At 48.6% G+C, this 21957-nt stretch overlaps 1 protein-coding gene across 13 annotated transcripts; it reads right to left on the reverse strand.

The window, feature by feature from the left end:
* Nucleotides 1-604: 604 nt before the first annotated feature.
* Nucleotides 605-21121, reverse strand: EXOC7 (exocyst complex component 7). Of its 13 annotated transcripts, XM_042032597.1 has the most exons (22): nt 20945-21121; nt 20130-20195; nt 18893-19077; nt 18114-18219; nt 17374-17596; nt 16183-16350; nt 15218-15229; nt 10602-10694; nt 9548-9616; nt 8209-8354; nt 7827-7979; nt 7312-7410; nt 6658-6720; nt 6276-6342; nt 4790-4828; nt 3700-3765; nt 2953-3073; nt 2433-2528; nt 2095-2158; nt 1536-1577; nt 1239-1372; nt 605-860 (listed from the first exon to the last, which is right to left on the reverse strand). In XM_042032597.1, exons 1-22 carry the CDS (start codon nt 21002-21004, stop codon nt 758-760), a joined length of 2175 nt encoding a protein of 724 aa, XP_041888531.1. In that variant the 5' UTR covers nt 21005-21121; the 3' UTR covers nt 605-757. The 13 variants fall into 13 exon arrangements, with proteins under 13 accessions (XP_041888531.1, XP_041888532.1, XP_041888538.1 ...); XM_042032598.1 differs by lacking the exon at nt 15218-15229; XM_042032604.1 differs by lacking the exon at nt 10602-10694.
* Nucleotides 21122-21957: the final 836 nt, after the last annotated feature.

A 21957-nucleotide genomic window follows, 5' to 3' on the forward strand; every position in this document is an offset into this window, starting at 1 on the left:
AAGAAAAACAGGTATGGGAGGAAGGTGCTGAGTGGAAATCACTATGGGAACACTTGCTCTGCCTCAGGTCAATGAGGAGCAGCACCCAGCCAGGCCACCATGGAGCTCCCTCTGCTTCCCACTGCTCTGTCACAGCTCCAGACCCTGCCATCACCCCACTGCCTCACGTGGGACAGAGCACTGACACAGGTCCGGTTTTGGGGTAAAATATCCCTGTACATGACTGGACTGCAGCCCTGCCAGGCATCCCCAAACCCCAGAATCAGCATCAAGCCCCATCACTGAACTAAGTAACAGTTGAGACTAACAATGTGAAAATAACTTGTGATCCTACAGAACTGAGATTCCCCAAATCCATCAGGGAAGCAGGTGGCACCATTTGGAGCTCACAGCCTCCTGCCCTTAACAGAAGGGGTGTACCCATAAGGGGTTTTTTTGTGGTGTATTTTATGTGCTTTTCTTTCCTTTTTTTTAAACACACTCCCCATGTCTGCTGCACATCAAGGCATTAACACAAACCCAGCTGAGGTAGATGTGCAAACACAGGAGCCCACAGGGCAGACTTTGCCTTATCCCATGGATCTGGAGCACAGACAGCCAGGAGTTAGTGTTTCCACAGGTTTATAAATCTGATAAATACAAGTATAACACCCTGCCCACCACAATGGGGCAGGGGAGAAGGGAAGGGAGTCCCAAAGGTTGCTGAGAGAGCACTGGCTTGTACTTGGCAGCTGGAGAGTTCGCAACAGCTGGAAATTTATGCTGATGTGTCGAACAGCTTCTCGATCATCTCCCCCACCTGGTCGACCTGGTATTTGATGTACTTCTCAGGGTTCTTGGTGAAGGGCACGTTGCCATATCTGCAAAAGAAAACAGGTGACAAAACAACTGGAACCCAGCAAAGATATCCACTGCCCCCTCCTCTGTCACAAAACCAGCTCCACTCCAGCACATCCCATTCAAATGTGACGAGGTAAGAGCAAGTGACCTGCTTACAACTGGCCTCACAAATTTTACATGAACAGCCCAGGGTGGCTCAGGGCTTTGTGCTCACTGACCAAGGAATCAGGGTGACAGCAGATGTTTGCAAATACTCAAGGTCAGCTTGGGGATGTCTGAGTGTGCAAAGCAGAGAAGCTAGGACAGGACAATAGAGAAGTAGCTTAGCTCAGGCTATGCAAGGCCCCAAAGACCTCAGTAAACCCAAAGAGAGAGGACAGTGCTGCAGGAGGTCTCACCTATTCAAGAAGGCACCATAGGTCTCTTTCACAATAGTTTTCTGTGCCCGGCGGATTTTGTCCCGTTGCTCCATGTCTGGGATTGCCCAGGCCTTCTGGATCTTACACAGCTCCTCCAGCCCGTCATTGAAACCCTGTCCAAAGAGCAACTCAGTGAGCAGCCCATCTGCAATCACATCTCCACACAGTCTGTGGTCCTTCCCTCCCCTGCTGATCACCAAGAGGTCTCTTCCTCAGGCAGATCTGTGTGTCCCTATCAACCAGGGGATGTTCTGACACCATCCAACACCTCCTTACCTTAAAGCGCTCCTTTATCATCTGCCTCTCCTTGTCCTTGAGCTGCAAAAAGGAGGGAAAGGATCTTATTTTATCTCCAGAAATAAATATCCAACACCAATGTTTGCCCACAACTCCCCATCCAACCCAAGCAATATCCAGTACTTGGTCTGGATTCCCTCTCCTACAGTAGTGAGGAGAGAGATGCAGAGACCAGCACACTCCACACTCAGCTGAAGTAGGTTTAACAAGGATAATTTTCAGCCAGAACAGACACAAAAATAGACTTCTTCATGCTTCCAGCCCTTTCCAAGGGAAGATCTCAGGGTTTTGAAAATCCAAAATAGAGGCATCTGCTCAGGTGAAGATAGAAGAACGGAGGCAGAGATTAAAAGACTTGGCTGAATCTGGGGCAGGGGAGAGCAGAAGGCACTGCTGCTCTCCACTTGTGCCAGCCACAGTGTTCACTCTGCAGAGTGCTACTGGCATGAGATATAAAGAAGGTTTCTGAGAACTTTTTAATATGACAAAGGAGATGATGTTTCTGGCAACTTCTGTCATGTCAAGCCCATCCTCTCACCTTCACTCCTGGCTGAAAGACAGGCAGGTTTTTCTCCAAGATGTAATCTGTCACCTTCAACCAGCTGCACGTGCAATGAGATGGGAGAGAAGCAAAGAGTTACTCACACCTCTACCACAGCATCTCTATCTTCACCCGTGACCCAAAGGCCAACTCAGACAATACACACCCCAAAACTTCCCACAGTGACCCCTTCCCAAGTTGGATTAATCGCTTGTAAACCAAAAATACTCTGCTTTGGTTTCAGACAAGTTTCTGGTTTAGGTGAATCTCTCCTGCTGCACCCAAGGAGCTCCCAAAGTGACAAAAGCAAGGGAAAGGCAGAGGATGTCACTGACCTGCGCTGGTAGGTCTGGATCTGCTGCTCAATGAGCTCCCGGTAGGACCTCTCAGCTGTTTTCTGTGTCACAGCCACCAGCTGGATCAGCTCAGACCTGGAAGAGCAGGAAACCTGAGGAAGCACCTGAGCCAGCTGCTCTCTGGGCTGCTCTCAGGATGGCATCACTTCAAACCCCCATCAACAAGTTCCTTTCAGCCCTTCACAATAAAATGTTCCTTGAAATGTGCAAACTGAGAGACAGAAGCAACTCCGAGTTATTTTCCAAAGCCACATCCTCAATCCTCCCAAGATCAAAGGATTCTCTAAAACCTAAGGCATTTCCTAATGCTTCTATCTTCCACTCTCAGGTAATGTGATGTTTATAATACTGCAAAACCTTCAAAGAAGCAGTTTCAAGAATGGAACAAAAAGCAGATTTGAGACAGGCTGGAAAGTAAATGCTCTCAAGGCAGAGCTCTGCTCCAAAACCATCCAATCAGCCTTGGACTTGAGGGAGATTCATTCAGACACACACTTACTTCTCCAGAGATTTCAGAATGTAGTTGTAGTTGTTATGCAGAAAAATGGCACTCAAAGCTGGGTCTTCATAAACCTTGGATTTGCTAAGAAGGTTAAGCTGCAAGTTGCCCAGCACTTTGCCTTAAGAGGGAAAAACACAGAACAAGAAGTTTTGCACTGAAACTTCTTATATTGACAAAGCAAATCAAGCTGTGGGCCCACAGCAAAGTGAACAGCTCAGGCCTGGCTGCCTGTACAAAGGCTACAATCACATGCACTTAACAGTCCTTACACAGATTTTTCTTCAGCAAGTCACCAAAACCTCTCTGCAAACCACTACCTTCCATGCCTTGGCACTACAGGTGCATTTTGGGCTCAGAGGAAGTCCCAGGACCTGCCACAACGCAGGCACAAGTCTCACAGAAGCTGAAGGAGCTGATCTCCATTGTAACAGAGATAGAAACCACTGATCTCACTTTCTTAAACTCCCCCTTTGGCAGCTGGGATCCTTCATGGGGTTGAAGGTGACAGTGGTTTAAGGCAGCAGCTCTGCAGCACAGTGAGCTGCTGCACTGTGCTTTGCCCTGTCCTACTCTAACAGTCTGAAACTCCCAGTCTGACCCTTTTTTCATCCCTCCCATCAGACTCCAGCTCAAATGTGGAAAGATCCCATGGAGAAGAGACACAGCCTGTGCTCTTCACCCAGGAGTGAGCCCAGTGAAGGCGTGTCCACGGGGCAGAAGTAGGAAGGTGTGCAGGGTACTCACAGATGTAGGTGCTCAGCAGCCGCCTGCTGAACTCTGAGCTGTAGCTACTGGCTGATGAGCTGGTCTCTGAAAAGGAAAGTCTTAGGCCAATTAACATGCCCTGGGAAGGGGGTGTGTGGTCAGCCTGCCTCTATTCCAACAAGCCTCATCCCTGTTGCTATGGAATTAGCTCCCATGGACAGTGAAATGAGCTCCTGCTTCAGAGCCCACTGTCAGCAGCTCATCCAGGGTGAGGGGGCAAGAGTTCTCCACCCTCAGTCCTTGTGTCTGCAGCAAGGGCAGAGCACCCCGGCAGAAATCTCTCCTTTCCTTCCAGATGCTCAGGGAACATCCTCCTGACCAGAAAGAGAGTCATTAAACTCCTCCTCCCCATCCTTCCCCCACCACCTGAAAAGGGTTGGTAAGCACTAGAAACTGGCAATCAGAGAACAATGAGCTGGAGCTGTTAACAGCAAGCACACAACAGTAACTGAAACAAGCAGAAGGGCTCTGGACAGCTTCAGCCATCCCCATGGTTGCTGACAGGAGGTTGCTCTAGGAGGGACTGTGCCAGCACAGGAGGCTGCCCCTACAGGCGACAGTGACTCCAGGCTGGCACATGCTCCTCTGTCTGGAGATGGCTTTCTGCCCTCGAGGGCTTGTGGGCATGGGGCCCACAGGACACGTGGGGTGGCCACCTCCTCCTGCCCCCTCCAGAGAGTTTGGCAGCCAGACCTAGCTCGGGTGGTCCGAGCTCACCAGCACTTTCACATGGGAAAGGCCTCGAGGCTCCTGTTGCTGGGAGCTGGACAATAAGGAGCTGAGTGCACATGGGATAAAGCACGACACCAGCTGGGCCAATCTGCTACCTGTGCCAAAGAGATTCTGTGCCATCAGAGTGTCTTGAGCCTGTTTCAGCTCTTGTGGCATCCCTCATTGTCTGCTGCTGACAAGCCCTCCCTATTCTCTCCAGCCCACTGGCAAGGATTATTTACCCTCCCCTTTTCAATTATGTGTTAATTTATTTACAACTGCTGGAGGATAAAGAATTACTGTACATCACCAGAGTCCGAGGCAATATGAACAGGTAGGTGTGGGTAAGTTTGCTTACCTCTGGGATCTAAAGGAATATTGTATGTGTCCCCAAGAACTACAGAGATTAGGCAGAGCAGAGAGAAAAGGGGAGGGATGAGAGAGAAAAAGAAATGCAAAAGTGCAAAAAGACAGGTTAGAGACCACCATCCCTTTGAGAACAAAGCAGATATTAACACAGAGCAGCCACAGGCAGGTGCACAGGAGAGCAGGCAGGAGTCCCTCCAAGGCCACAAATGGAGTGGAGATCACAGAGGAAAGGCAGAGTCCAACCTCCTTCCCCTGCTGGAGACATTGTTTGCATTGTCATTGGTTGTATTTAGCAAGACACCTCATTCCAAATCAGTCCAAATCCACTTTCAAGGCAAAGCTACCTCAAATCTATGCTGACTTTTCAATCAGCTAAGACAGATCTCACTGCAAGACAACATGTCAAGATTTCTAAACAACAGTGCTGACATCACCATTCAGGGGACAACATGGGGAACAGTAGATTGTTCCAAGAAAAAGTTCAAACCACTTCTTTGGCCAAGGAGAGTCAAGATCCAGAAGGGTCTGAGCACACTGAACTTTCAAGTGGAAAAGGCACAAGGCAGTGGCTAGAGGAGATGTGGCAGAAACAGAGACATCCTAATTTGAGTTGATTGAGAATTAGCAAAGATTTCCAAACAGGACTTTGCAGGTAACAGTCTGGAGGCAGCTCTAAGCTTCCTCCTACCTCTGCTCCTAAAGGGGCTCTTTAACCCTCTCCAGTCTGTGCCCCCTCAGAGCACTATGTCCCCTGAATCTCCAGTTTGCTCTATTCCAACCTCCTTGAAAGCAAGAGCTCTGCCAAGGCCAAGAGCTCACTGGAGAGCCTGGAGCTGCTGCTCTGCACAGAACCAAGAATCCCACTCCAGCTGACATGCAGCAGCACCCTGCTACACAAGCAGCTCTCAGACTCTTATCTATGCATTTATTCCTGCAGTGAGACTCTTCAGCAGCCTGGAGAGCAGAACTAAAATTTGTCTCTCTGATAGGGCACACAAATAGCTCCAGAGTCCCAGCTTGCCCATGCCTCGAGGCTGAGGAGATTCTTGCTGCTGCTGTTGTACTCTAAGCAGAGGATGTGGCAGAGGAAGGTGCTGTTCACCACACACAGCCCGTCTGGAGCAGCCACCCTCACTCCAGTACAGTCACAGAGCATCAGGCCAAGGCCAGACTTGGAGCTAAATGACCCAGGCATCCTCTCTCAGAGCACATCAGCAATAAACACCATCCTCATGGTACCTGACAGGAGCAAGTGTGGAAGGCCAGCAGAAAACTGCATCCCTTGGAGTTCTCCAGATAACCAACTATGTGGTCAAGGCAGATTGCAGGACAAGACAAACCACAGGGTGAAGGACAGGATGAGAACAAGCTCACAGTGCCTGCTGAGGTTTGGGGAAGATGTCACTTCAGGGAAGATGTCCAGGGAATTGGAGGAAGGAACTGCATGCCCAAGCAAGCCCCATGCAGGTACGTACCTTGTGATGCCAGCATGGCACCTGCTGTCTCCTGGAAATCCAGTAATTGCTGTAGGAAAAGGATGGCCTGGAAGCAAGGGAGGGAAGTTAGGAGCAACCAACATTACATATCCTATGCTCTGCTATTAAGGAGCATGAAGGACCACTTGTCTCCCCACACTTGAAGGCATTCAAGAAACAGATCACTACATGCCTTTGAATTGCTGTGTTTTCCCACACATGGCTGAGTAAGGGTCACCAGCTCATCCTGCCATGGAACCCAGGTAATTGTGTAACTGTTAATGCCAAGACACCTTAATTTAAGAAATCTCCCTACTGCTCTTTTTAGAACTCCTTCAGAAGCTGTTTTCCACAAAGGATGGTTCAAATCATCATCACGTACGTTGCTGGTGAGTTCGTGAACTGTCCCATCTTTTGGCATGTTGTATTCCTTGTCTGGATCATTCTGAAAAGGGAAGAGAGAGACATAAGGTGAGCATGTAAGGGGAGACACCTACAATACAACTGCTGCTCCAAGTGAGCTGAAGGCTTCTTTATCCAGCCACTCCCAACATCCTCAGGCCCGGCTCTTGCAGTGGCATCTCCTGGTGCTCAGAAACCAGAGCTGCCATGCACCAGCAGCTCAGAACCTCAGGGGTCTGCTCAGCATGTGATCATCACACCTTCAGCTCACCTACCATTCACCAAGCCCACCTTACACAGGGACAGCTTAACATGAGTCCTCCAAAACTTTTCAAGGCAGCCATTTTCCTTTCCTTTTAAATAGGATTAATTCTGAGATAGACTTGGTATCTGCAGAGGCCTTGATGCTCATGTCGAATTACTTGTAGTATGCCTGTTAAGGGTGTTAGGCAAAGGCCTCCTGTGTTTGAAACCAGCACCAAGCATTTGGTATTTGACTGTCCCAAGCAATGCAGCAAGTTCCTGATTCAGTCACAAAGTACATGGTCTCATGTCTCTGAAAGCTAAATTAGGGGTTTTGCTCCAAAAAACCCTCTTCCAAGCCCTGAGCAGAGACCAGTGAGGAGAATCCTACCTTAATGTTGTCTGCAAACTCTTCCAGTGCCTTCGCACCAGTGGTCTCCATGGAAGTGATCAGCCCTGGCAGTTTGTTCTTAGTGCCTGCTGCAGTTCCCTGGAACAGTTCCACAATAGATCAGAAAAGGAAAGCAAATAGTATATGACCTTCCACCCAGCACCTACCCCTCCTCATCCCTCACCCCAGCATCTCATTCTCAGCTCCCCATGTGCCAGAAGAATATTTACGGCACCATCAACAACACTTGAAATCCCACATTCTCCAGGCAGAAAGGGAAGATGTTGTGCTGCTCCATCAGGGTCAGGACTTGAACTGAAAAGAGTTGCTGCTGAGAGATGTTGAGTTGCTCGTTCACCTCCACAGAAAGGAGTAAGCTGTATTTGTGTCACTTTCAGTCCACGCTGGGGGACAGAACCAGCATGGCTTTGCTCAAAGCCACTGTGACAATCCATTTCAAGAAGTTCTCCAGATAACCCAAGCCACAGGACCCTCTCCAATCCCATCATATTTACCTGCAAGACCTGGTCAAATTCTGGCTTCATCTGCTTGAGATGCTTCAGGATGGGGAAGATTGTGAGCACAGCTGAATAGTCGTGTCGGATGATGGCTTTCCGGGCAGCTGAGACAATGTTATCACCCTCCATGATCAAGTTATCCAATGACTCCTGCAACAAAGCCACAGACTCATGAGGAAGGACAGGACTTTTGCTCAGGCAGCATAAAGGGCTCAAGGCAGGACATCCATTCCAGATGCCCATTTGGGTGATGGGTCATTTGTGGTGCCTGTGAGGGACTCTGAGCACATGTTCTCCAGGCTCTGTGCAGGCCCTGGTTCCCTGAACAGGTCCTGGAGGACAAGCCAGCATCCTTTACAAGCACAGAGGCTCAACTGACCTGGATGAGAGAATCAAAGGTCTTCTTCTGGTGGTGCTCTGGGACAATTTCTGTCAGGAGCTGGTATTCACTCTGGGCTAGTTTGACAAAGGCACTGACGCAGTGGATGTATGCGTCAATCTCGATGTCGAAGACGTCGTCCCTCCCTGCAAGGGCAAGATGCCTTTGGTTTACAGAAGGAGCATGAGGTTCTTCTGGGAAAGTTGGTTCTGGCTTTGCACCCATCCATGTGTGAGAACAAGAGTCATCTTCTCACCACTCCTGCCCTGGGTTTGTGTGTGGGAATCTCTGAGTACCCTGCAGGAGGCAGGAAAAGTCACCCGCAGTTCAGGAAATGCACATCAGGGCACCACCTCTTTCCAGCCTCATGACAGAAGGGAAGTTTGGAGCTCTTCTAGGAGACAGTCTAAATTTAATCAAGGGCTTGAACACAGAGTACTAAACTCAGGAAGGTCTGAGGTGAATTATTCAACATCTCTGCTTGTATTTTTAGAATTCCTTATCTCCATCCATCATGCAGATGAAGAACTGCCATTTGGCATGAACATTTCTGGGAAATAAAGGCTGTCCTGGAAGGCAGCTTCTTCCCACTTGCAGAAACAAGATAAAAACCAGGCTGATGAACATTTACATCCTATGAAGCAGGAATATCAGCAGAGCTAGGTGAGTTATCTGCCACAATGCTGCATACAAATGCAAATACCTGAGTCCTAGAATATGAATGTCTCGGCCAAAGATCCATCAAAGATCCTACGTGGTAGGCATGAGAAGTGATACAAGGACCAGCACCAACTCATGCCAACCACTGCTGGATGCGTCTGCAGGACAGACCCCATCCTGCAAGACAGTAAGATGACACAGAGAGGCCTTCTCTATGCTATAGGCTGCTGCTTCTCTCCTCCCAGAAACTTTTGATGGAGAAAGAACCAATTCTTCCCTATGCTGACAGGTCCCTCAGGTTGGTATTTCCAAAGTTTTGGTCAGCAGAGGACACACAGACTGCTTATGGTGCAGTGGCGCACACTGTAGCGTGTGCTGCACTGATCCCTTTCCTGCTTGCTTTGCTTCAGCACCCAAGAGGCCACCAGCCACCTACAGGAAAATGCCCCTCAGCATGGTGACCTTTGGTTGGACAAAGCTGGGTTCCTTGGCTGAGGCCTTCGGGGGGTGTGATTAGTAGGAGTGAATTCTACTGAGAAGAGCCAGAGCTTCTTAGCCAGAGGAGGCTCATGCTTCAGGACTGCCCACGGAGAGGAACAGCCCTGGCTACACCACGACAGTGGGACATGCTGGGAAGCAGGGGGGACCAGCTGGTGCCCAGTGCCAACCCGGTACTTACCCGCAGCCGGCCCGTGCTTGTCGCTCAGGGCATCGGAAAGGTGCTTAACGCGTAAGTCATGCTCATGACCTAGTGAGATGGCAGCCGGCACAAACAGAAGGCGCAATTTATCCAGGGTGGTCACAGCAAGGATGCTCACTCTGGCTGGAAGCTGCTTCAAGCCTGGCTTATTTGATCTGGTGGACATCTTTTTCCCTACAGTCTCAGGAATGCTTCCTGACCAAATCCTTTTGTTGGGCTATATATAGCGGTAGCAACCCTTTGAAACCTGATGAGAAGTGTGAGTTAAGTTGTTTCTTGGACCACGATAGTCCCTTGAACCTCCTGCCATATGTTCTGAATGGGATTGCAGGCACCAGAGTCCAATTTTTACCCACAACCATTACAAATCCAAACTCAAAGCCCCTCTCCTGCTCAGCATGAGCATTTTCCCCCACGTGAGTGATGTCAGTCACCATCTGGGGTTTAGCAGGCTACAGCAGAGGTGCTGAAGAGACCTGCTTTGGATGGATTCACAGCAGGAGGCAGGAATATCTTAGAGATGCTTTAAAACGTCTTCTCCCTCATCTGGCACAACCTCTAGGAGCAGAGGAGGTCATAAAACAGGAAACAATCATTTAGGCAGGTCTCCACAGAGGAGATGTACAGGCACAATGCTCTGAGCTACCTGTGGTCCAACACTGCAGCATCAGGTTTGGAAAGGTCACTAGGAAACTCGATGTCTGAAAGTCCAGACAAAAAGAAAAGAGAACAGGAACACCACAAGCAGATGTCAGCAGAGCTTCCATTACCCAGGTGGCTGTGGTGGGTCAGTGTTAAGGTAACGTTTCCCTCCACCTGTACTCATGCTTATGGAGACTTTGAAATTCAGATAGTAAATGCTGAATAAATAGAATAAATAAAAGAAAAATAATTTGGCCCTTCAGCTAAATTGGGGATTGGTTCCCCAATCCAATGCTGTCCACCAAGCACTGAACTAATGGAAGCCCCACCTGGGAAAGCAAGGCTGATACACAGAGAAAGTCAAGGGTGAAATAGCTCGAGCTGTGATTACCTTCCATAGGAATGAGGTTAGAGGCCCCCTTTTTCCCATCTAGACCATGCTGAGAGTACTGTTTCAGAAGGTTCTGAGCCTTACGGATCGTGCCTGTCACCAGAACCAGAGAGAAGAGACAAGAAGACCTAGAAAATGAGTGAAAGAAAACAAACCCAGAACACCAGCCCTCCACCAGCAAGTCACCTGGGCCCAGCAAGAGGATGCTGGGCAGCAATGAGGATGCTCAGCACGGGAACGTGAACCCCAAACTCATGTCCAAGTGTGCAGATACAATGGCATTTCCAGAATGTCTCCCTGCTTTGAGGCTGGGGGCATAAATTCCAGGCAGGGATACAGAATCAGTTTGGAGATGCAGCATGGTACAGCTGGGTGATAAACATGATCAGAAAAGGGAAGGCATGAAGCTCCCTTCCCTGTAATGGGTTTATTGGAGTTGGTACCCTGCATCCAAGGTTTGCTGCTTTTTCTCAGCTGCAGAAGCAGGGCTTTGCATATGGACAATTCCTGTCTGGCAACATGTTACCTGCTCCTCGGAGCCACAACTGCAGTCATTCAGTAAGAGGTGCCTTTCCAAGGGGTATTTTCTGAGCATAATCAATAAAGAGCCATCAGGAGCCCCAGAGCCAAGACAAGGAATGGTACAGGAAGCAGTAAAAGGGTGACAACCTCTGCGCTTTTTTTGCAGCAGCAATTCCCATCACAGGAGTCCCAGACTAATGGATGCTGCCCACCCATGTCTAGCTTGCACTAAGCCACCCTAATCCCCAAGACACTTCTCTTCTAAAGAACTGCAAATCAATTAAAACCATGGAAAAAAAATAACACTGGGTTAAAAGATTTATACTTGAAACACACAAAAACCAGACAGAACTGAACAAAAGGCAGTGCTGGATATACAGCTGGAAAGCACAAAACAAAGCATTAATGTGACAACTGAAGCCTAGGCAGTGTTTCCACATTAAAAGGTTAGTTGTCATGCAACAAGCTACAATTATCACAAGCACACGGACACCCTCTCATAGCAGAGCTTTGCTGTTGCCTGCACAACAGGGAACTGGAAGTTTTGGGAAGGTGGAAGGGGTTTCTATAGGATACCCAAATGAAACAGAACCAGGCTGAGGAAATGAAGAAGCTAAAACCATAAAAATGCTGCTGCCAAAATTAAGATTTGTTCTTCCCCTATAAAGTAATAAATACTTCAAACATGCAGAAAATCTCTACTTCCACCACTAACTGTGAGCCACAGCACAGCCTGGAAATGAGTGTTGGCTGCCCAGATGCTGAAGGGAGCCCAAGTACACACTGCTGCAGAACAACATGCCAGGGTGCAGGACAGCTTCATCCCATAAAGGGATTTATGGCAAGGGAAAGGAAACTTCAGGTCCCCCAGCCATTGGGGGAGAACAGGAGAAAGAAGTTCCCCTTGAATTACCAAACTGCCTTAAGCTGGTGCACTTACTAAATGACAGAACACGGTTCCCAAAATGTAATATTTCACAGGTAATATTGTCCTTCTGCCAGTTCAGAGTGTCCTCAACTGCTTTGCAAAGAAAAAAATAAATCATATCCATAAAGCACGTTCTTCTAGAAAAACTTCTCCCCTCTCGACCCACACCTGGGAGACGGGCTGGCTCACGCCCTTGCTGGCTGATGCATTTGCTCCTAAGCTTCTGCCATATGATCAAATGAGGGCTGTGCCTCTTCTTCCAAGCTTCCTGATGCTCTTTATACCCCATATCTCCACTTTATTCTTAGCTACTTCCAGAAACCTCAAGAGCTTGGGCACACCAGCAAGTTCCTCTGAGCAACGAGGGCCCTTCCTTACTGCTGCTGCCATGGCCTAGCAGCTGCAGAGCAGCTCAACCCAGGTACTTCTTCTATCTGTTCCTTCATCTTTCCCACTTCCAAGCATCTAGGGGGAGGGGGAAAATACAAAGGAATAAAAATAGTAGTGTCTTGGTGTGAAAACCAAGACACTACAACTGCTGCTGCTGTCAGCAGGATCTCACTCCACAGGTATGCAGTGGACATTTTCACAGCCCACCCTTGATGGTTTCTTCTCTTTTTCCTTTTTTTTCCCCTCTTTTTCTCAATTTCAGGAGCTGATTATACTGCATTTTATTTGCATAAGCACAATTACCTGTGTTTACTGACACACACCGAGTGTTCAGTGTCCGGGGGCATCACTTCAGTGCTGCTGGATCCCTCTGACTTGGCATCATAATTAGGCTTTAATGGATTCTGGTGGAAGCCAAATGCTTTTGTTCCAGGATTGTTTTCCCCTATTAGGCAGCTCCCTAACCAAATGGGACTGTGTTTCAGCTACTAATGAAAACATCACATTCAAGCCAGGAAGTCTGGGAAGCAGGAATGGGCTCTTTATTCTGCCACTCAACTTGCCTTCAGGTACCACCCCACTGGAGCACTAAGGAAACTGAAAAAGAGCTCCCCTGTAGTCTGAAAAGAGCCTCCAAAGGTCAAAAAACACCCAAAACCTTTGCTTCTGCGGCCCAGTTGTTACACAGAGTGGGATTTGGGCATGCATGAGACACGTTTTTCCAATTGCAACTCATTCTCTTGTTCCTCTCTTCCATTAGGCAGTTTTCTATCCAAGCAGGAGGGCAACACGTCCTCTTTTCTCAAGCACCAGCTGCAGGAATCTGCAGGAAACCAGACAATGCTCTCTGGCTTTTGCAGGCAGCCAGGCCAGGTGGCCCCATCCTTCCCTAAAAATGCAGCGCTGCTGAGCTGCCTGCTGCTCTCAAGCCAAAAGAGAACACAGGGTCTACAGGTATCACAAAGAAGCTTTATTTTATGCACACAGGCTTGCAGCAGGATGATTTGGGAACCTGAATACACCTGCTCTCTGAGACAGAGTGCTGACATTCCAAACAGCAAACTAAAACCAGAAAAAGCCCACAAAACACTTCAGAAATCAGCCCAACTTGACCTGTCAAGTGTCATTTAAGAGGAGACAACTCTGCTTTAGAAGCATCTCCAGCAGTCAGATTTTTAACTGCATGATATAACAACAGGAAACAGCACGGGGTACATCAACAGACAAAACAGGGACAGAGGGATGAAGACCCTCTGAAACAACACATGGATATGGAGCTTGTTCTCTAGAATTTAGCACAGTCCCTGGGGCTATCTCTGCCTTGTCACCCTGCCCCTAATAACTCACCTTCCCTTGAGCCTCTCTTGTGCTTTGTTTTGTGGTAAAAAAAAAGCTATAGCACATCAGATTTAGTTTGTTATTTACCCCTTGCAAGAGGTTAAAGTATGCATTGGGGCGTGCACTGGGATATTCTTCCTCAAGGATCAAGGAAATCAACTCTCCTGTTGCAACTGTCAGAAAATCCCCTTGTCTGACACTCAGATTGGCAGAACTTGGCTTTACTTACTGAAATGAAGTAACAGAACAGAAAAAAACCTTTGTCCACACTGAACAAAGGCTAAACCCAGGGGAATCAAACACCATCAGGTAATGCTGCTCTGAAGAGAGCCACTGTGAAGAGGGTGTGAGAGCTCCACCTCAAGAGCTGTGCTTGAAAGCTGATGGAACTGCAGAAGAAACAGTGAATCTCTGCCCAAAGACTCTATTTTTCTCCATTTTTAATTTCACTTAAGTACAACTCAGCAGTCATAAGAGATGGCTGGTGTACGAGGTTCAACATCCACTGTCCTTCAAGAGCTACAGTCTGGTTCTCTGTCAGCTTCACAGAACACTGGAGACAAATGAGCCACTATTTTTTCTTGACATCAACAATAACCCAATGGATCACTTGGGACACTCTTTCCTTCATGCACCATCAGCTCTGTAACTGCATTCAGACCATGCTCTGTGACTTCTACCTGCTCCATCTCAAAATCCAACTAAACTGGGCATAAAGACATGAAAATCTTCTGGCACATCTACAGCTGAGACTTTCCTCATGATAAGTAATTCTGGATGCCCAAATGCATCCACTTTGGAGGAACCCTGTTTGTAGGAACATGTGCTCTCCAACGTGTGGGCTCCTCTCTATGGGAGCATCCAAGATCTGAGACTCTTTTAAAAAATCCCTAGGATTTTTTCAATAATCTGCCCATGAAAACAAACAATCTCCCCCTTCCCTTACTCTTTATCTAGAGCACAGAGGAGATGTTATCACTTGTCAGGCTGCTCAGAAATGTTTGCTGACCATGCTGAATTCACAGCAATAAAAACACAGGAACCTTTTCAGAATCAGGTGATAACTGAGAACTGATGACCAAATCTGAAGCATCTGCAACCTGAGCTTCCCATGGCTCAACTACAAATCCCCACTGGCACCTTTCAGTGCCTCTGAGCCTTTATCAGGTGGTTCTCTGCTGCCAGGGGAAAATTCACTGAAATTCACAGATCAATTCCATCCGCTTTCAGGGACAGCTCCAGGGCACAGCAGCAATGGCACAGATTGATTTTAGAAGACCACAGGGGTGATGTCTGGATGCTACAGCTTTCCCCCTCTCCAAATATCCCAGGCACACCCTCTGCTGTAGCAAGAAGAGGCCCAGCAAAGCCTCTCCACACGCAGAAGTGAAGAGAGTGAGCACCAGGGCCAGCACACACATACACAGACACACATTACCTGGGATGAGGACTGCATTCACATCAGGATTATAAAAATAAACACAACACAATTAAAATGGGTATTTCTTCTTCCTCCCTTTCCCCATCCCATCCATTCCCAGTCCCTACCCACATTTCTTACTATTTTCCTGAACCCACTAAGAGTATTTGGGCAACACAGGACAAAAGAGGGAAGGGGAGTATTGGCCACGTAAACCCACAGAAATATGGACTTTTCTGATGAGATCACTGTTACAGAGGAGACAACAGGGTGCTGGGACACAGAGGAACAATAGCTCCGTGCTAGCTTTTGCTGTCCCTCCTGGCTGTGCTCCCACTAGATGGCACATTCCAGAGACAGGAACTCCAGAGTGACCAACCTCACCAGCAGCACCAAATGCAGCAAAACTGCATTGTGAGGAGAGGAGGAGTAACCCACCAGCCACGTTCATAGCTCTTCCTGAGACAGGCTGAGGCAAGAGCTTTAAGAGCCTTTAAAATTCAGACAATGTCATATCTCGTTTTTGTAGGCACCTGCCTAATCCCCGTCTCAACTTCTGGGGACTTCTTGCTTTCTAGCACAACAATAATTTATTCATAGGTAATGACTGAAGTGATGTTTTTATGAGATGTGAGCTTTCTATTTGCTATGGCACAGACTATGTGCCATATGCCAAGGCTGAGGACAGGTGTTCTCAGATCAAATCCTTTGACAGCCCCCTCAGGGCTCTTTTTACTCATCTCCTTTGTTAAGGCTTTTCCTCTCCCTTTATGCAGGGCCTCTCTGCTCCTTTTACAGCACCCAGAGAACAGACCTGATGTCTGTAATCCCAGTGCTGAATCCAGAGCAGAGAAGTGCTTACCTCCAAAATCTCACCTAAGTGTCCTAAAAGCACATTTTAGACACAGAGATACCTCAGCAGTGAGAGAGGGCCTGAAGATTTGTTCAATACCCAGTGCAGTGATCCCTCCTCAGGGACTCACCTGGTCTCTTGATTGGCTTTTTGGTGGGGGTGTCCTTCCTTTTGTTCTGAATGGCAGGGGAATATGGCACCCCAGAGGAAGAGCTGTTCTTACGGAAATGGTCCTTCAGCCCCTTGATGGAGCGGTCGAGCTGCACAGAGCGGATTTGGAAGTAAACTGTCATGAAATCTGAGGAGACAAGGTAAAAATAAAGATTATAAGCAAACAGGGAACACTATACGGTCAAGCAAACACTTTGTGCCCCTACAGGGATTTAAAAGCATTGGTGTGGGACCCCAAGTCAGCACCCTTCCCTCCCAGAGCCTCTCCTATTTTCTTCAAAAACTTCTTCTCTCTTCCCTTGCAATCTTCATTCCAGCTCTCCCACCACACACAACATGAATTCTACCACTACCAAGTGGTGGAACTGATAGGAGATATTTGTGCAAGACATTGTCAATCCAAGTGCTCGGTTTCCAGCGTGAGAGACTTTACACACTTTCCAGGATTCAGGGCACTCGGGAATTTAACGAGGTGCTCGTCATTTGAAAGCAGAATACAAACTGACTAATAAAATATGCTCTATATGCATGAGTTGCCTTTGATCATGGAAAAATTCTTAAGAAGATTTTAAGGACGTTCTTCATACTTGGTAAGCACAGTAATCCCCCCCTCAGGAGTAAATCATTGAGGTGGGGGGGTGATTCTTGGAGCTGTATGAATGTGAAAGTTCACATTTCCTGTACAAGTCTACAAAGTCATTCAATCCCAAAGGAAAAGTTAATAAAGGACTACAAAGCTCTAGGCAGCTCTTGATGCTGCAAAACAGGAAAGGAGAGACATGTACAGAGTGAAGAAAGTCTGTGCTGCTTTCCCCCTGCCCATTTCATACAAAGAGCTCTGGTCATAAATATTTCCCAAATGGGAATAAGTCATTTATAAAACCTGAGCACTGGCTAGCTGCAGCTTCATCTGAAGGCATTACAGGTGCAAGTGCAGTGGATTTTTGCTACAGGACAGACTTTGCATTACCATAATTTGTGCTTTATTTACACAGCTCATTCTGTTCAACTGACAAACCATTGCTTCAGTCTCACTACAAAAAAAAAAGCAGGATCCTGAACTATTCACCTAAAAGGTGCCACTAAGGCATCACTTGTCCTGCCAGTGCTGCCAGATGCCCACAAGGGAACAACAGGCAGCAGCACCCACCTTGATTCCTGCCGTTCTCCACCAGCCAGCCCGAAATGCGGATGATGTCGTGCAGGACGCTCTCCGGGAGGTGCTCCAGGGTCATCTCCTCCTGCGTGTCCATCTCCTCATCCCCGCTGATCAGGTCCAGGATGAGGATGGGTGGCACTGGCTTGGTGTGCCGCGTCATCAAGCTGCGGAACTCCGATTCCAGGGATTCCTTGCCCCGCTCAAAGAGGGATTTCTGGCACAAAACAGCAGGACAGAAGCAGAACAGGACTTCTGTAATCAGTCACTCGTGAGTATTTTTGCATAAGAACAGCCTTCCTAACCACTGTCAAGTACTGCAGGCTTCAAACTCCAACCACGCATGTATCTGAGAGACTTTTAAAGTGAATTAAGTTAAAAAATTGCTTGGGAGTTGTTCAGTCTTCAAGTGGGATTTAAACAGATCACCCATTCTGCTCAAGCAGCTGAAGGACTGACAAGAGCTGCTCAGGAGGAGGTTCAACCAACTCCTCCACAGGTGCAAGAGCTGCTTTCAGAGTCCTCCTGGCACAACACAGAGAGAGCAAAATGCCAGGAGCAGAAATGCTGCCCAGTACAGGCTTAAACAGAAGCCAAAGCAATCATTCCTTCAGCTGTGCCCAAACACCACCTTCCCCAGGCAGCAAACCCACAGCCTCTCCCAGCAGGGCACAAGCAGCAGGGCTGTGTCTGTTGCTCTCTCATCCATGCCAGGTTCCAGGTCCATGACCTACCACACGGTTCAGCTCTGGGCTGTCTGGGTTGTTGTCCTGGAAGTATTCCACTGCCTTCTGGATTTTGTCCATGCAATTCAAGTATTCCTCCAACCTCCCCGTGGGGCTAAAAATAAAGCCAGAAATAAAAAGTAGTGCCCCAAGAAGCAAACAAAGAAAATACCATGAAAGCACCAGACCAGACTCAGGATAAAAATAAGAAGGAAAATTTCAATCCCCTTTCCTTCAGCTGGGAGGAGATCATGGAATTCCCTTCTGCCTGCACTCAGTGCCACAGCAGGATACCCAATCCACACAGCAAGTGCAGAAGTACTGATGATGGAGCAGCACACAACTCTCAGCCTTGCTTTCCTCTCCCAGACAGGCCCTGATGGGAAGGCAGATGGAACTGCACATCCCACCCCAGAGAAGAACCATCCAACATCCTCCCAGAGAAGAAGGCTCCAGAACAGCTCTGGTTCATCCTGGATGCGGTGACAATCTCAGTGGGCAGGGAAAACCTTTGGGAAAAGGGCAGAGGAAAACAGGGAAGCCACCAGTGCTCATGGAGATTGCTATGGCAGCACCTCTGCAAGATCTGGAAGAGATCCCAGCGCAGAGTCTGAGCTGTCTTTGCCCTCTGGAAATGGCTGAAGGTCAAGTCAGTGTGGACTGGGGGTGAGGAAAGAGTGTGGGAAGGGTACCAAGCACACCATGGGTGTGTGGATTCAGCTCCCCCACCTCCATCTCAAAAATCTAATAGGATGAAGCTCCCAGCAAGATCTACCTGCTCAACTCACCCTTCCTTGATGATCTTCTCGGTGTCCTTGGCCACATGGTAGTAACTGATGACGTGATCCAAGCAGGACAGGGTCTTCTCCACATTCTCCTGCAGGCGCTGCAGGTTCTCTGTCTGTTTATGGACAGGGATGATGGAGTTCTCCAGCTTCATCAAACGGCTCTCAAAGGAGGAGAGGATGGAAACCTGCACACCAAGAGAGAAACCAACAGCTGAGGGTTTCCTTCCTAGGGATCCATGCAGTGGGGTAGGAGTTAGAGCAGGGAAATCTGGGATCTTCAAGGCCCAGCTTTTATTTTTGGGCTCTGCTACTAACTTGCCATGGCTCCTTAGCAGCTGTTTCCATCCCTCTATGCCCTGATTTTTATTAACAATCACAAAACAGATCACCTGCTATATAGGGATGGGCCAATCCCAAATTAAATGCTTGTGAAGAGCGAAGATAATGTTCCAAGACAGTATAAAGGACAAGCAAAATTTTATTTGCCAGCAGAAAATCAAGCCAGGAACTGCCTGGAGGTGCCCCATGTAAAAAGAGCAACAAGAGCACAAACCAGCAGCCCTTTTGCTCCACACCACTGAGACCCAAACAGGAGCTGCACAAGGACCAGTCTAGTGAAAGCCTTTTCCACCACAGACATTTGGTTTCAAAGAGGACTGTGATATTGCTTCTGAAAGGTGGAAAACCATAGCAAGCTCATCAAAGGGTGCCTCAGTGTCATCTTTTCTAGGCCAAAAGGTAATTCCTATGAGATTCACTGCTGTGTCATGTCTTCCACACTTCTCTGGTGCTGCCTCTATGACTTTTTTAAAGCACTGAGCCCAAAACTGGACACAGTACATAAACTGAGGGCTTATGAGCAATTACAGCACAATAATTATTTTTTACCTTTACACAGAACACTCGCAAAATAAAACTCCAAACAAAACCTGAATTTATGAAGCAACAACACGATGCTGTTGCACAAACTAATCTGAGGTCTATTAATACCTTTTCCCCAAGAGAGAGGACTGACTGTAGCAGAGATGAGGCCAACAGCTCATCTGAGCCCTCAGCAGAGCAAGAGAGAAGCTCAGGATTGAAGCATTTCTCAGGTTTCCCCTTTGCCCAGTCACTGAAGCCCCCAGAGGTTCATTGCTCCACACCCCTTAGATGGGCACAACAACAGCCTTGAAAACAAATAAACCTAAAAACCTAAGAAAGAGTAAAGCCAGGCCCAACATTAGGACCTCCCTACCATGTTCTTGGTGAGCTGGTCACTCTTCTCAAGGCTCTCTTTGATAAAGGACAGAGTTTCTTCTTCCTGTCAGTAAGATGAAAAAACACTCTTAAATTCTGAACACTAAGGTTTAAGTCACTAAACATTACACGTAGGTTTTTACCAATCTTGTAAACACTGCTGCAAGTCATGTTTGGGCTGATGCTGAGGCCACATTTTAACACTACCACCTCTTAACAGAAACCAGAGCAAGTAACCCAAGGTGGGGACACACCATGTAATGAGTGAGGGGTTTATGGATTACTCGCTTCCCTTCAACGCCGCGAGCCTCAGCACAACATAAAATTAACACCTTTCCCACTGAGGCACAACGATTAAGAACACACATTTCCCTGCCACAGCACAACACAGGTGTTGCACGGGCACCTTCCAAATCCGCCGAGAACTCAAGTGGCCAATGCAAAGCAGCCACCAAGGGCCGGTTTTAAGTCCCCAAAGCCCCCAGGCAGAGGGGGAATGGCAGCCTGTCGGGGCTGGTCTCACAGGCTGCAGCCGAGAACCTGACGGGAGAGCCCACTGATGCTCCCAAGAACGAAGGGAGGTGGGGAGCAGAGATGCCCCGACCCTGCAAACCAGGCCTTGAAGGGGACCTGGGGGCGCTCCCAAGCCAGGAGGGGGGTGACGAGGCCCTTGAGGGGTCCCGGGACGCCCCCAGGCCCGGTGGGGACCTCCAGACCCAGCCTCGTCTCCCCGGCAACGCCAGGGGGGCTGCGGGCCCAGGCCCAGCCCCCGGCCCCGGCAGTGCACGCAGCGAGTCCCAAGCCCAGACCCACCTGCTTGAGCTTGTCCTCGATCTCCCTCCTGCGGGCCGACACCTCCTCGCTCGGGATCATCGCGCCGCAGCCGCTCCACCGCCCGCTCCCACCGCGCCCGGCCCGTCAGTGCCGCGCCGCCATGATGGGCGCGGCGGGCCGCACCGGGCATGCGCAGAAAGCGCTGCTGCCATATTGAGAGTGGCGCCGTTCGAGAAGGGCGGGCAGGGGTGAGGGCGCGTGCGCACTGCCCTGCGGGCGGCCCTGTTGGGAGTGGCGGCAGGGCTGCGCCGCCATCTTGGGAGGGCGTGATGGGTCCCAGAAGCGCAGGATGAATTATTTTGGAATGTGAGGTCACCGAGCCCAACCTGCGCCCCAGCACCACCTTGTAAAGCAGACCATGGCACCGAGGGCCATGTCCAGTCTTAAACATCTGCAGGGACGGTGACTCCACCACCTCCCTGGGCAGCCTGGTCCACTGTCTAACCACACTTCTTGTGAAGAAATTCCTCTTCTTCTCCGACCTAAACCTCTGCTGGCACAGCTTGAAACTATGTCCTCTCGTCCTGAGCGTGGCACTGTTGCGTAAAATTTTCTTAAGAAAGGATGTTCTTTGATGTTTGATCTTTCTGTACTTTCAAGCCGAATCAACAATAAAGGAGATTTAATCCATGAAAGAGGTAACAGCCAACAAGCTCTAAGCGATGTCCAAGTGTTAGAAAAACCGATTGCTTGTTGGTAGAATTGCCTTGTCAAGGTTTAGGGTTAGACATTTTTCAATTATCTCAGACTTAGGGGTAGGTTAACAAAGCTTGGGAAGAAAGATGTACTACTGATAGTGAGCAGAAAGAATGCAGAATTTACGGGCCACGAGGACATTCAGCAGAACCCCCTTGATAAGGAAGAAACCTATAAAGCCAACTCAGCAACTAGGCTGAAGCAGCTCTGACTGGGTAAAAGGTAATTCCAGCAGGGGCAGATCCAAGAAACCCACCAACCCCAAAGAGGAGACAGACTGAGCACGTGGACTAATT

The sequence above is a fragment of the Corvus kubaryi genome, unplaced genomic scaffold, assembly GCF_017639235.1.
Source record: "Corvus kubaryi isolate FWS band 111438036 unplaced genomic scaffold, C.kubaryi_AGA036_p1.0 37353, whole genome shotgun sequence".
Classification (NCBI taxonomy): Eukaryota; Metazoa; Chordata; class Aves; order Passeriformes; family Corvidae; genus Corvus; species Corvus kubaryi.

Excerpts from the sequence above, each read along its gene's own strand:
- EXOC7 (XM_042032597.1), bottom strand. The coding sequence starts at position 21,004 with ATGATCCCGAGCGAGGAGGTGTCGGCCCGCAGGAGGGAGATCGAGGAC. Across the intron at positions 18,220-18,892 it reads GAGAAGATCATCAAGGAAGG|CCCCACGGGGAGGTTGGAGG; the intron begins GTGAGTTGAGCA and ends CTTTATTTTTAG. Across the intron at positions 1,578-2,094 it reads TCTTTCAGCCAGGAGTGAAG|CTCAAGGACAAGGAGAGGCA; the intron begins GTGAGAGGATGG and ends TCCTTTTTGCAG.